We start from the raw sequence: 15,755 nt of genomic DNA, 5'->3' as shown, positions 1-15,755 counted from the left end.
CACCAGAGCCGGTGCAGGTCCACTGCTGTATTTCCCGGCACTGCATGCTCATTGGCTAAGGAGCAACTCAATAAAACCTCTCCTCGTCATCAGTTGGATAGGGAGGGGTCTAGATTTTCTTTGGCACACTAATAGCTGTGCTCCTCCTCTTTTCTTCCTCACTCTATCACTTTTTCCCTCAGTACAAGCAGACAGGGACTGCTGAGCTTTGAGAATTAGACGCAGGAGGAAAACCAGAAAGGGGGGGACAAAGAGAGGAGCAGGAGGGAGTATAAAAACAGGGGGATCGATGAGTGATGAAAAGAAGGGTGAACGTGGAAACCAGCAGTCTGCAGTGCCTCTCAAAACAGAGCTCGATTTAAGGTGCTGTACCTCCCTGCTGCAGGAACTGTATGGGGACCTGAGTGCAGTGAGGTGTGAGCGGAGAGGATAGAGGAAAAGGGGGAGGAGGTGAAAGGGAGAGAGAGGATGGGAGAGGGGGAGTGACTTGGGCTGTTTTTGCTGCAGTATAGAGGCAAGCAGAACACAGATGGGAAGTTTGTTGTTTTTTTTCTGAAGCAGTTAATGTGAAGCAGAAATGGCAAAGTAGTTCACCCACTCTACAGAAGCACCCAACATGTAACTGGTAAATAATTTAGAAAGTAGGATGAGACACATAACTGTGTCATTCACATGGGAGATAGTATTCAACAACAAAAAGTGCAAAGGTCAGTGAGTCAAGGTGATATATGTAGAGCTTTAATGCAGCAGGATGCCAGCAGAGAAATGTCTAGTTTGGTTTGACAGCATATTACTGTATACTTGTCTACTGGCCATCTCTTTAAGGTTTTGTGATATACCATAAGCTTTAAGACGGCTGTTTTTTTGTTTTTGTTTTCTTTTTTTTACTTTTCACATATTTATTTAGTATCTTGGTTTTTAAAGAATGAAACTGACTAAATGAAATCTCATTCTGCCATCTTAATTTGAAATATGGTAGCTGGACAGCCTTCCTCTGCAGTTTCCTCCAGAAAAATCCACGTACTGTGTGGTCGGGGAGAAGCATAAAAATACACAATTTCCAGAAGCACCAATTTCCCCAAACAGTACCTGTAAATGTTTAAAAGAAATGAGGAGGAATGTGTTTGTTTGCGCATAACAGTATCCACTTCTCATTCCTCCTTAACAGCCTAAATCTTTGGCAAATGAAAAGTGTGCTCAGACAGTCTATCCAGCTGATTTACTGGTGCAACATTTGTTAATGAAAAGCAACGACAGGACACTGTTGTGACGGCCAGTTTCACCATTACGCTTATTAAACCTTCTGGGACCATAGCCAAAACTCTGCAGCAAATGGCAGTCAGGCTACCCTTCAAGAGCGACGCACCATTTCGTTGCCTTTGGCGTTACCCTTGACATCCTGTAGCAGTGACCGGGCAGTGCTCGGCGCATTACCCACAATTAGAGCAACACCGCAAGATGTGTCACAGATGCTGCATCACTGAAGCATCCAGGTTTTTTATGAACTTTACATTCTGCTGTGCTGATTTGCTCCTATTCTTGATCAGAGGGGAGGATGATGGAGAAAAAAAAGTTTTGATAGAATCCAATTATTCAGCCAGAAGATATTTGGTGATTGCCTCCTGCTGAACGTTATAGCAATAAATTGGAATAGATGAAAGGTGGTAATTCAACATGGAGATTAGAGGCAGAATATGTGCCTGAAGCAGCTGTGAAGGTCTGGTTTCATAAAGGTGAAGCAGGGAGTCTAATGAGGCTCACATATAAAATGAAGATGTAATAGTGAAACGAGACAAAGAATACAATGATGTTAGCTGCACTATGAGGATGAACAGCTGTGCTTTGAACCAAACGTCTCCCTGCTACCTTTCTACAGGTATCTTTGTAACCACACATTTTTGGTCTGCAGTTGCTGGCCTCACCAACATATCCAGTGCTTTTCCTTGTGGTTTCCCTCAATGCTCCCTCCACTCACTCAGAGTAACTGTTTGAGACAGATGGCTGCCGTCCACGGACCTCTTTCTTCTAGGGAGTTCTTTCTGCTATTTGGAATATATCCAAAAACTACATTAACAATTTTTTAACAGAATTTCTGGATATCTGCAGTATATATTTTTTGCCTTACAGCAATGTTTTGATCTCAAAGTAGAAGAAAAACCCGTAATCCTCACTCTACTATTAATATTTTTTTGGTGGATATAATATATTATTTAATGCATGTTTTTACACAGTCCATCTGTGATATAATGACGCCTTTCATTGGGAGCTGGAAACCTTTTCAGTGCAGGATCTAAATTAGACAGGAAGTCTCTTGCTCCATGACCCTATTGCGGCATGTCAGCATCCAGGGAACAGCTAGAAGTAGGCTTGAGACCCATTATGGCTCATAGCCCACAGGTTAAAGCTGCACTATGCAAATTAAGCAAGTACCTTAAAATGTCAGGAAACAATGGAGCCTATCTATTTAAAGACATATAAATTACACTTGACTGTGTTGATCTTTGTTGACCTCTAAAAGTCATGTTTGCGGGTTTTATTGTGACTTATGGATATAGTTTTCATTTGACAGTCTATCCTTTTATTTCTAGTTCCTCTAGATGTCATTACTTAATTGAAACACTAGAGGGCGCCACACTCAAATAATCTGAATAAAGCTGCCTTTTCTTTTTTAGCTGGGTCACTCATTAAGATGTAGGTTTTGAACACTTTTCCCTTTTTTATTACTTTGCCACCAGAATAGTTTTATTTATCCATTCCTTTTAAAAATTTTTATATCAGTTGGCTACTGTGACTTAAAAGCAAATTTTGCCAGCTGAGCTACTGATCCCTAAAATAACCCATGGGAGATGGAGCACTAGGGCTAATTTTGTCAGCCTGTGTGTGAACCCATGCGTCTCTGTAACCTGGATATCTCTGGCATCCTGCCTGGTACTGTATCACTATGCCAATGACTTCAAGACCAAATAGTTACAAGTTCAGTATTATACACTGGTATTATTATTACGGACGTTCTGGCATGCTGTAGTACTTTTGGGTCTGTAAGAGTCACATGAACAACACTGCTGTCTCCAGTTTCTTACTGGACTTCATCCAGAAGCCTCATATACTCAGTAGCAATATTGGCATTGAAAGGGAAAGGTATTAGATAAATGTGTGGATATGGAAAAAAATTATAAAGAAAATATGAATTTCAAAACTGAGTTTAAACCTGTATTTATCTTTCAGGTAGTATTGAATTTTAAAAACAGCATTTTTAAATGTGTTTGGCTTACCTAACCTGCTCAAAGACTTTGTGTACAATTACATGGAATCCATTATTTGTATTTGGAGCAACTGAATTCTTTATTTTTGCTCAAATTAGTAGCACACTTAATTAGTAAATAAAGTAAATCAGTACCAACAGGCCTAAAAAATGAAGTGTTACTATATTCTAAAAACCTCAGCAAGCATAGCTTGTTTTATCAACGTAAACAATTGCAATCTATATAAATATATAACACCATAAGTGTACTCCATGTATGATCCCTGCTTTATTTTTTCCCTCCATAGAGCTTTTACAGATTATCATAGCACAATATTAAGTTTTTATTTAAACTGCTGTACACAATAGAAGCCATTACATGGCAGTGGTTACAATTTACAGAAAACAATGTATTGAAAAAATAAAACCAGAAATTAAATAGTTTATTGGTATAAACTCATTGATGTTACATGTAGTTCTCCTACGAGGAACAGAAGATCCATCCTGCAAAATTCTTGGTGTTAGATGATAAAATAGGAAAGAACAGTGTCTGACAAATTCATAATTTAGTTACAATAGACTTTGTTGTTGGGGAAAAAGCTGATTGTGGGCAAGGATATGGACTTAAAAATGCAGTTGTAGCGATACTGATGATATTTAATATTTAATTGTAATTATTTTTCATCATAATTCATTGTTCATCATAATATTTGTTAGCGCTTGGCGATAGATCAGTCTACATCCATTAGGCAGTGTGGTCACCAGCCATATATACATGTTCTTCCAGGAATCCAGCACCTTCCTGCAGGGAAACAAAGACATTATTTAAACTACAAAAGTTTTTTTTTTTATCAGTGTGGATGACCATTTTAGAAACACTGTCAGGCACCTGAGACTGCAAAGGCCCCTTTCCTTCTGAGTCTAATTTGGGATTGGATCAGTTGAACAAATAGCAAAAACATATGCTAAGGAATAAATTAAGCTGCAAAAACAGCAGTGATTTGAAACAAAGCACACATAAATAATTTTCTTGTATTTTTTTAATGTGTTGTACTGTTTAAGTGTTAAGAAGTGACCTACAAATAAAATGCTCCTGAAGGAAGCTACTGCAGCTACTTCTGCTGAGTTGATGAAATGTGATTAAGTCTCCAAACTGAGTGCATGGGGAGTCATTACAGTTTTAATTTATGGGTGCTACTGATTGGAGCATTTCAGTGGCAGTGGCCATGTTTTCCAAGTTTAGTTCTCTCCAAGTATGGACACCAAGTCATTTAGGCAGCTGGTGAAGACACACATAGATCAACCTATCCAATGGATCTTATTTAATTGTTTTGACACAAATGTCCAGCTACAACAGCACTACAATCAAAGCTAACCCCGAAATATTACCGTTCTGTTAAAAGTGTTGTGACAAAGTTGTATACTTGGTGTACTGATATTCTGAGAGCAAATAAAGTGTCAAAGTATAAAAAATAAATAAATCAGATTTCTCACCTGTGAGCGTCACGATGTCAGCTTATTTCTTGTCGGCATCTGCAATCACTGGCTCTGTATAACAAAGACACGTGATATTCAGGATACTGGGTACTGGCAAAGCAAGTCCTACAGCTGAAATAGAGTTTTTACACATATCCAAAAGACCTCGGATTTTAGTACAGCTTTAAGATCCCGACTTACGTTTGACCTCCAGCTTGCAGCTGACAGTTGCCTCTCCGTGATCATTCTTGGCTCTGCAGGAGTACACACCTCCGTCAAAGTTGCCAGGCTTTCGGATCTCCAGGGAGCAGATACCCTGGACACAGATCTGCCTGAACTTGGGGTCATCTCCAATAATCATCTGGTTTTTCATCCACTCAATCTTGGGCTGTAGAAAAACCGATTCATACAGTATAACTGGATGTAAAGAGCAAAACACCTTGCAAAGACTATGAACAGAAGTATTGTTGACATATTTGTGGCTTTGGGACTGAAGCAGAAACAACGTACACACACAGCTTGGGAGTTTAGTGGCATTAAAAGATAATAAATATCTGGTGGCCTCTTTGCATCGTATTGTGCTTAGTACCATTTATCCTACATCCTGTTGGTGACCTAGTGGATTGCAGACATGAAAGAAGAGGTAAGGGACTGAGACAGTGAGCTAATGAGCTAATGGGTGCAGCTTTCGTATGTTTAAGGAAGAAGGTGCCTATGGAACAGTCTAGCTAGTTTGCACCTCTGGTAAAATCGAATCTGCATGCACATTTAGACTTTAATATTTTAAAGACCAGAACTGTGTCGGAGGTTCTACATATGTAGCGATTATCTAAGCAAAGCAAACATTCTTCAACTTCTGTATTTTGTTAATAACAGGTAGTAGTAACAGGGACCTAATAATACATGTGAATTACAGTGCTGAAGTATGATGAACCCGGGTGGACATTTGGGGTGTGGTTTTACATGAGATCAGCACTTTGAAGATTCTTACCTAGTTATCATCCTTTTAGCATTACTTGCGATTATTGTGATGTTTCTTTCTTTCTGTAAGAGTCTGTATGAAGAATTTAATAGAAGGGTACGTCCCCACACTTTTATATGGCGATAATTTGCAAACAAAACTGCAACCAGAAAGTAGCCAATAAAATAGCTTTCACACCTGTCTGTAGTAGATATTTGGATTGAGGTGTTGACATAGAGCATTTTTATTTCGCTTGTCCTTTTAAAATGTGATATTTAGTGGGAGAAGAAAAACGTATTAAAAAGTATTTAAGCAAGCAGAGGAGACTGATCACTGATGTTCACTCTCCACCTCACAGTATAAAGCACCTTAAGACAGCGGTTCATATATTATGAATATATGAACTGAATTAGAGAATTACAAGAATGTAAATACAATTCACGTGGATTCATCAAGCAAGTTTTATAAAAAAAAAGCTTCAATTGATCTCTGTGATCTATCTTACAAGCAGTAACTTGGTCCATCAAGTTAATGACTGTAGACTGAACTGAAAATAAAAAGCACACTACTGTTGTCTTGAGACCAACAAGAGCTTACAATTGGTGCTGTTGAAGTGCTAATAGAGTGCAAATAGAGAGAGATGTTACTATACTTTTGGGGATCCCCTGACGGAGCAGAGCAGCTTGGTGCTATAGCCAACAGTAGTGGCCCGGTCAGCCAGGGATGTGGTAAACTTGGGTGCCTCACTGAAGTCACGTTCCTTGTAGTCAGGAGGCTTGTAGTCAATGCCTGAAAATAGAGGAAAACACAAAATATGTAGAATGAAAAAAATTTGAAACATGAATTGCAGCCATGGCCTTTTCTATACATCCCCTCACATAGGTGATGGAGAACAAAACTGTCTGATGCAGTCATATCGCACATCAAATGGTTTCTAACCTGTTTCTGAGTGAAAAGTCAGTGTGATGTCTGACTGTCCGCTCATAAGAAAAATAGAGGTAATTATCCAGTGAAATGTCAGAAAAACAATTTGCTGTTGTGTATATTGCGTTGTGCATCACACTTTATCCAGGGATCACATAACAGATGTGTTTCTATTAGTGGAAACACATCTAATGTGGGCTGTCTCCTGTTTTGTGCCACATGTGAGAAAAAACAAATTCTGACCAGGTTGTCCGGGGAAAGAAATGTGACTAACGGGGTCAAAAGCCATTTTAAGTCATACAAATTTTTAGCAAGCTAAATCGATTTTGTTTTTTAGTTTTTATTGTAAAACAAATCAAAATGTTCATTTCTGGCTCCAGAACTGTCCTTTATAGAAATGCAAAAATTGTCAAAGATTTCAGAAGTGCCACTGCAACCCCCTCTGGCCTCTGCTCCATAGCTGCGGGGTGACCTCTCCTTTGGGGCTCTACTCAGCTCTTCCCAGGAGGGTGGCACGGTTCCCCCCCCTTTGGTGGTCCTCCTCGGGTCCTTGTACTCTGGGACCTCTGGATATCTGGGGCCTGGATCTCCTCCATACCTGCTTCATACCCTGGTGGACGGGGCTATGGCTCCCCACACGCCCTAGCAGATCGTTACATGGAGAAACCTTTGGAATACAAGCATGCTGATCCACACAGGTATGCACACAGGTGTGCACACGGGTGTTCACAGACGCGGACTACAGCTTTCTTGGCTGCTGCCTCAAAGCACATTGTGCGCTGTCTATCTTGCGTGCTGCACAATATCGTTTATTATTTAGTATCTACTGTTATCTACTGCTAGCAAGTTTATTGTGATGGTGCTGTTTTTTTTATTATGTTGCTCTTTGTTGTTTGCTTTCTCTTCTGTTTTTTTTTCTCCATACAGGTGATCCAGGTGTTTTTGTTTGTTTTTGGGGGGGTTTTTTGTTTTTTTTTTTCTTTCTTCCCCCCCTTCTCACCGTCTCTTCTCCCCTTTGGTTTTCTTTCTCTCCCTCTTTCTTTCTCCCTGTCCTATCCCCCCACTTCTGAAAAAAGATTTCAGAAGTGGAGCATTCAGTCTGCACAAGATCTTTTATTTTAAACTGTCTGGATTGTCTGCGGTTCCTGTAATTGATTTCCTCCCAATAAAGGAAATGGAAATCCAGCTGTTCTTGTTGCATTTAAGAGTAAGATTAAAGGGATTACAGTATACTGTACTAGTGGGTGATACATTTTCTTAATAGTAATCAAATAGTTTAATGTTTATTGGTCCCCTGATTAGCTGTCAGGGATTTCAACCACACTTCACGCTACAGAAGTGAATTTTTGATTCATTTAGTTCTATTCTAATGAACGTAAAACGGAAGCAATTCTGTTTGGCCCAAATCGTTCCTCTGATATCCCTGCTGTTGACCTTGCTGCTCTGACCCCTCACCTGAAGAGCTCGATTACCAATCTTGGGTTAAAAATCGACTCTGCACTTACCTTTGATGGCCACGTGAATGGGGTGGTGAAATCGTCATTCTATCAACTCAGGCGTCTGTCGAAGGTTAAACCTTTTCTTTCAAGGTGTGATTTGGAGACTGTTATCCACGCTTTTATAACCTCACGCTTGGATTATTGCAACTCCCTTTTAATAGGGGTTGGACTGGGCACTCTGACACGCCTGCAACTAGTACAGAATGCTGCGGCACGGTTTTTATCTGGTAAAAGGAAATTTGAGCACATTACTCCAGCCCTGGCCTCCCTGCACTGGCTTCCAATTGAATTTAGGATTCATTTTAAAGTTCTTTTATTGGTTTTTAAATCTTTAAATGGTCTGGCACCTGCGTATCTGTCTGATTTGCTGAAGCCCTATGTCCCCACTCGTTCGCTCCGGTCAGCTGAGCAGCTGTTGCTCTCAGTCCCCAAATCACAGCTGAAACTGAGAGGAGACCGAGCGTTCTCTATCGTGGCTCCTAAGCTTTGGAATAATCTTCCTCTTCACATTAGGCAATCGACATCAGTGCTGGTTTTTAAATCCAGATTGAAAACGCATTTTTATTCACTGGCTTTTGACTCAGTGGTTGACTGACTTGTATTTTATTGTTTTCGCTATGTTTATTATTTTATCATATTTATTATTCGTATGGTATGTATTATGTTTCTATTGTTCAGCACTTTGGTCAGCCTTGTGTGTTTTTAAAGTGCTATATAAATAAACAATGATGATGATGATGATTACAAAAAACTGTCCCTGCTCTCATTTAAATTTAGTTTAAATTTAAAAAAGACTTACTGATGGCAGATGCCAACAATTTCAAATTTAAGGCAGGATCCACTGCTGAATGAATGAATAAATTAAAACATTTCTGATATCTTCCTTCTAATGCCTTATAGCTCTTTTTTAAAAAAGTACCTGTCTTCAAGATCTTGGCCTCTTCTTTTGTAACAGCAGCACTCTCACTCATTCCACACTTGTTTTCACCAAACACTCTGAACTTGTAGGTGTTGCCCATGATGAGGTCTGAGATGGTGGCATTCAGTCTGTTGTAATGCTCCAACACAGTGAACCAGTCCTTTAAACACACACACACACACAGACATGATGGATTATTAGCAGACGTATTGGGGATTCAGGACATGCGGTATGTAATTTATCAGTGGAATGCGACTATTAATCATCAGAATGAGTTATCTGTTATGACCTGAAAACAAGCGGCCCTTTGGTACAGAATACTTACTCCAGTTTTTTTGTCCGCTTTCTGCACTGTGTAACCCGTGATCTCTGTGTTTCCATTGTCTTTGGGTGCAGTCCACTCCAGAGCAACATTGAAACCCCAGGTATCCACAATCTTTACAGTGGCAGGAGGCCCTGGCAGCTCTGCGAACAAACAGGCATGGGTTGAGTATCAAATAGGACAGTTTTAAAGGCATCTCACACAGTATCAGAAATTTACTCACCAACAATTTGAAGGGTAATTTGAGCCTTGTCCTCAAAGTCATCCACCTTCACACACATCTCGTACACTCCAGAGTCCTCTCTCTCAGACGCACGGATGAACAGGATGCTGTCTCTTTCGGTACTGCGAATGTTCACCCTCTTTGTGTCAAGGGGCTGCCCGTTCTTTGTCCAGGTGACCACAGGTTTGGGTTTTCCCTGAGAGAAGAAGCAAACAGACAGTGAATTCCAGTGTGTTATTTATTACCCATGGAGCGATGCACAGAAATCTTCCAATCTTACTGTGAAGGGGATGGTCAGATTGATCTTGTCTCCAACATTAGCGACATATCTCTGCCTAAGAAAACGAGGTAGACGGACCTTGGGACGATCTGGAGAGGAAATCAATGAGGAAAATAATTAATGGTTATTTGAATTATTTTCTTTCGTATGCTGTTTGCAAGATATATGTATGCAGGACCCCTCCAACTTGCTTAGTGTAAATCATTCCTTCTCTCTTTTGGAACCCACCTCCACCCCATCTCCGCCTCACGCAAGTCACTCCATCCAAGTTTCCATCTTATCTTCACCACCACCAACATCTAGGATTGTGGCCTAATGCCATCACCGCTGGAATTTCATTCTCTTGTGTTAAGTCATCAGTCTAATCGCGAATAGCATAATTGAATTCTGTAGATCAATAAATCACGTTCAATTCCTTCTAATGATCTGTCCTTATTGAACAGAGAAACCAAGAACAAGGCTCAGTCATAGGATAGTGACTTGTGAATCATAAGGTACTGTCGCCCTATACACTAGCCTGATATCATTATTTATCATTTGTTTTACTCTCAATGGGAACCATTATTTAACATCGCATTGTCCATTCATCCATCTGTTTGATTCATTTTCTTCCGCTTATACAATTCAGTGCCACAGTTGAGCTGGAGCCTAACCCAGCTGTTATAGGGTGAAAGGAGGGATACACCCTGGACAGGTCACACCTAAAGACATATTAGAATCACTATTCAAACTAACATGCTTGGCTTTGGACTATGGAAGGATGCCAGGACACTCAGAGAGGACACGCAAAGGTCCCACCCACTAGATTGAAACCCAGAACCTTCTTGCTGAGAGATAACAGTTCTAACCACCACATCCTCGTGCTGCCTGCATTATGTTGTGTGAAAAATATATTGCAGTCTCTGTCAAGCAAGAGAGTCATTTTTAAAATGGTTTATTGTTATTTACACTAGCTGTGATATTTTTTTATTTATTCTTGATGAGTTTGTATAGTTGACTGTAGGGCTGTGCGATATGACCAAAATCTCATATCCCGATATAAGAATTCTATCGTCCCGATAACGATATAAATCACAAAAATGTAACATTTTCTGTAAATTCTGTGAATCTCGGGCAGCTCGACTTGCGGGAAGTGTTTCCAGCTGCGCGTCGTGTAGCTGGAGTCGAGTGTTTTAACAGATGCATGAAACTATACATTTTTAGACATAAGTTGTAACGGCCGCCGTTTTCTTTGTGAGTATTTATTACACGGCGTGCTGCGGGGAAAAGCCTGTTCTAACGTTTGAGTCTACGGTTTATTTTTTAGCACCTGGCGGCTCTTTTTCACTTCTCATCCGTAAACAATCTGCTCTTTCACGTGATTCAGTTTGTTTTGAAAAGTCTCAACAGGATCTTGAGTAAGTAAGTGAGGGAGCGATTAGGAGTTATATAGAGTCTTTCGATCTATTTAGTGCATTACAACATAGGAGAATACTTAAGCAAGATAGTATTTGAGTGTACAGGCATGTAAATTCATATATATGCATCTTTATTAATATGGCATACACATGAAGTTGCATATGAAAGAAACTGAGACCTATGAACATGTAATTTTATAAACATTACATTTGTATGTTTTCATGCCAAAATCAATATAAATCAAATTAACATAAAGTTGATATGAATGCCTTAATTGTTGCTTTATTTATTATCGTATTCACAAAAATTGATCTACACTTGTTGTTTAGTTCCTTGCTGTGTAGTCTCTTTTGTGCGATGTAACTGAAAGCTGACAATCAGTGAATGAAAAACAGAAATGTTTCAGATGGTTAAACACTTGGAAGTGTCCTGCTGTAGCTTGTTTGTAAAAGTGATTTGCAGAGAAGCAACACCTGCTGAGTGCAGCCCAGCAACATTTGTCAGGTCTCTAAATAAAGCAGGCGTACTTTAGTCAGTATATCGCTTCTCATGACGCATGATTTGGAGATTCGGTTACCCCCACTCACATCAGAATGCATTAAAATCGCAGATGAGATAAGCAGACACTCATCTGGACACTCCTAAAAGCAAATGATGAGTAAACATTAAATGGGATGTAAACTGTTAACTGTATAAAAAAAAAAAATCAAAAAGAGGGTAAGCTAAGGTATTAGAAAGTATACACTGCATGTTAGGTGTCTTATCACTTCATGTGGAGAGGATTAACCTTAATAAAGATTTGTGCTGTAAAGTCCATGGCATGTTTCAAGATAAACAGTGAATCTCCAGCGGTGTCATGAGATTTAGGTGTCATCTGAGAGGTTAGAAGGATACCATCCACCCCCTCTCTACTCTGAGTCAGGACACGCTGGAATTTCCCATCCACCCCCTCTCTGCTCTTAACCCTTCCCTAAATGCTTGCAGTCAGATCACTTGACACCATCGATCTTAGAGAAGGGAGCCTGACATTCCCCTCAGCGTGAATCCTGGCAGGGATCACGAAGCAATGCCAAACCCTCCATAGAAAAGTCTGTGTTAACAGCACAGACATCCCAGTTATTTTCTAAAGCTTTGTGGTAATTTTGTAGGAAACCATTCATAAGTTGATTCTATATGGAGGCCACCCGCTATGGTGAACACGATGGTTAATGTGACTACTGAAAGACTGCCAGTTCAGCTGGGATCAAGTTGCCTTCCCTCCCTGTTTGACTCTCCATTACACATAACGATGATTTGTGAGGGGACCCAGAGTCATGCAGCTCCTCCTTATAAAGCCCTCAGGGTCCAATCATCTTTCACAGCAATTCAGCTCAGATACATATACTGTCTATGATTAACACTGTAAGGTGTGCAGCAACAGTAAAACCGTCCACTTATCAAGTGTGTAATTATCACACTGTTGCCAGCTCGGTCGGGGTTTCAACTTAAAGTGGAAACAAGAGAGAACACCACAGTTTTAAAATGCAACATTGCAGGCATGTGCCAACAGGACATGGACAGCTGAGAGGAAAAACATTGCTGAGCTTCTTAGCTTTGACTCCTGCACTTTGCAACTCCCCTTTCTCGTGATAAACTTTAGGCTATATCTGTTTCAGATGGTACGCACTGTCCTCTTAAAACACTAAATTTAATCATTTAGCACCTGGGAGAAAGTTTAATTTCATATATATGATGTAGAACGTCTGTTTATCTAGTGGATTTATTAAACAGCACTGATGTAAAAATTGGGAAATAAGAGTATAGAATGGCCTGATTTTGGAATGATTTTTTACAGCTTTTATGGTTGATTAATTGTAAAACAATTAGTTTATGGTATTAAATACATAAATAGTATGGACAATATATTAAATAGTATTGTTAATTCAGGATTTAGTACCCTTTAGTTTATCTTGTAAATAATTGGTTTTCCAAGAGGTAAAATTCCCTTATAGAAAATGTTCAGATTATGTTCTCTATTGGAAACACTTCTTACCAGCGACCTCCTTCACCAACACAGGCTCAGGGAGGCTAACGGGAGGACTGCGGCCACCTTCGTTCACAGCAACCACTCGGATCTTCAGGCGGTCACCAGTGGTTTGGTTCTTGATAACAAAGCGGGAAGACTTCTGCAGTTCTTCATTAACTGCTTTCCAATCCTCAGCTGGATGAGAAAAATTACACACAATGATGAATGAGTTTAAAAAGCTGTTGTTTTTCAAAGGAAGAGTCTGCCCAATATGCAAAATGTAGAAAGAGTGAGTTTGATTTTGAGTGAATTTATACAAATTATCAGGCACTAAGAAAAATGCAGGACAGTGAGCACTCCTTTTTTGCAGCGTTCATATTCATTAAATTGCTGTGCGGGTCTGCTAAATCAAGCCTGCACTGTATTGCTGCTGACATTAGCTTAGTGCTGTAAGTCTAAATGCAGAACATCCAGCAAGACTGCAGCGGCTCCTGAAATGCCTCTTTCCTTGTAGGGAGAAGTTAGGTAGCTCGTGATATAACTCTGCGGCTGACACTTCAGGAACAGCTGCTGCTGATGTGCCTGACACACTTTAAAACAGAAAAGAATAAGAATTTCCTGACTATATTTTGAAAAAATAAAAATGAAAAACTATGATGCAATTAAAGATGCACGTTGTGAAACCCTAAAATCTGCAGCTGAAAAAGTAATTCAAAGGTCAGCTGACATTTCTGTCAGGGTATATTAATACCACTATCTGACCCCTTTCGTGGACATGCTGCTATATGATGCACGTGGTTCAGAGAAGAGCTGGGCTTACTTCCATCCTTGCAGACTTCAATGGTGTACCCATCTAGACCTGAAGCCCCAATGTTCTCTGGCTGGCTCCAAATGATAGTGACCGAAGTATCGTTCTTATCCTCAACAAAGAGATCCACAGGAGCGCTTGTGGGCTCTGCAGATGCCACATAAAATACAATTATTACATGAATGAATTTTAAAGACAAAGCTTATAGTATGTTGGAATACATTTTCCTATTTTAATGTTGTAATAAGCACAAAGCAAATGACAAAAAACAATGAAATAGGTTTTTAAATAAAGTTTTCGCTTTCATGAAAAGGTTACCTTTGGGTGGTGGGGGCGTAGGTGGTTTAGGCTCTTCTGGTACAGGTGCCTCAGCAGCTTCAGCTGATGTTAAACAGGCATTTGTATTATTGTTGGCAGCATATAATGAGCAGAGCAACAGCATCAAATATAATCCAGCTATGCATCTCACAGCTCTCTGTCCCCTTTGCTGGGAATTCAAAGGATTAACAATGCTATCACATGGAGAATTTCCATCCAGTTAGTCTCAAATGACAAAATCATCTCAGTTGTTAAGGAGAGAGAGGAGTGAAGAGGAACACGTTTTCTATTTTTGCAGGTCGGATTAACACCAGCAGAGACTGCTGCTGGTGCAGCCTCCTGTATCGCTGCACTCAAAGTAGTTATTATTAAGTGTTATATATTATCAATTAATGCATTGAGGAAGGTGGAACATGTTTTGAGACTAAGCACTGCAGAAAGTTTTATCAAGAAGTCACTTAGAGTAGTTGCTAAAGCACTAATGAACAAGTGAAGTCCTTTAATTTACCATCATCAGTGGAGGCAGCTGGCAATTCCTCAAAAGCAGGAGTGGCAGCTGATATTAAGGGTTAGTGCACTCATTTTTATGGTAGAAGACAACACTGAGTGTGCATTTCCAGCATGGAGTTAAACGATTCAAATAAAAATGAACACATACTCCTCTGTGTGACTGTGAGTCAAGTCAGTGGGAGCATTGATGTTGGCGCTAGATTTCAAAATCAGTGTTCAACAAGACGAATTTAAGTGTTGTAGATTATAGAAAAACGCATTTTAGTCGATAAACATGCACTGTCAACATACATTCCTACAACAAACGTTTCATAATGCACTGTGAATTTTAGGATTATCTGCTTGTAAAACATGCAACATGCAAGTTAGCGTCATTATGTTTCTGCAGAAGGGCAAAAGTAAACATTTGAACAGTTCACACTGACCCCTCAGAAGTGCATGTGTCTAAAAAGTTACCATTGGATCAATTAAAGAGTTACCGACTTATCAAAAGTTCAGCCATCGAGAAAAATGATTAAAGGTGGGCCGTTTGAGACACTGCTGTGCACGGGTAATTACCAGGTGGCGCAGCCTCTCCCTCGGCAGCAGGGGCCTCTCCCTCGGTTGGGGCAGGCGCAGCTTCAGCCGGGGGGGCCTCCACGGGAGCGGGCTCCGGGGCGGGTTCAGGAGCCGGCTCTGGAGCCTTTGCCTCCTCTTTCTTGGCTGGTTCTTTCTTAGCCGCCTTCTTGATTGGGGCAGGCTTGGACGGCATGTTGGAGGTGGCAGCTAATTCCCAACTCGTTTAAGTCCTTCGAACTGTATCCAGTGCCATCATTCCTGCGGGGGTGGCAGGCTTATATATGGCTCGGCACTTTCAGACGCCGCCCCCTAA

At 40.3% G+C, this 15,755-nt stretch overlaps 1 protein-coding gene across 1 annotated transcript; it reads right to left on the bottom strand.

Annotated features, from left to right (window-relative positions):
• Positions 1 to 3,663: 3,663 nt before the first annotated feature.
• On the bottom strand, positions 3,664 to 15,681 carry mybphb (myosin binding protein Hb). The gene is made up of 12 exons (XM_082534515.1): positions 15,443 to 15,681; positions 14,375 to 14,437; positions 14,069 to 14,203; positions 13,276 to 13,443; positions 9,846 to 9,934; positions 9,566 to 9,761; positions 9,346 to 9,485; positions 9,021 to 9,180; positions 6,331 to 6,467; positions 4,919 to 5,105; positions 4,736 to 4,789; positions 3,664 to 4,043 (listed from the first exon to the last, which is right to left on the bottom strand). Exons 1-11 carry the CDS (start codon positions 15,633 to 15,635, stop codon positions 4,758 to 4,760), a joined length of 1,500 nt encoding a protein of 499 aa, XP_082390641.1. The 5' UTR covers positions 15,636 to 15,681; the 3' UTR covers positions 3,664 to 4,043; positions 4,736 to 4,757.
• Positions 15,682 to 15,755: the final 74 nt, after the last annotated feature.

Source organism: Aulonocara stuartgranti, assembly GCF_965226115.1.
Source record: "Aulonocara stuartgranti genome assembly, chromosome: 5".
Classification (NCBI taxonomy): Eukaryota; Metazoa; Chordata; class Actinopteri; order Cichliformes; family Cichlidae; genus Aulonocara; species Aulonocara stuartgranti.
The sequence above is the reverse complement of the archived record's forward strand: the minus strand, read 5'-3'. Positions and strand labels throughout refer to the sequence as shown.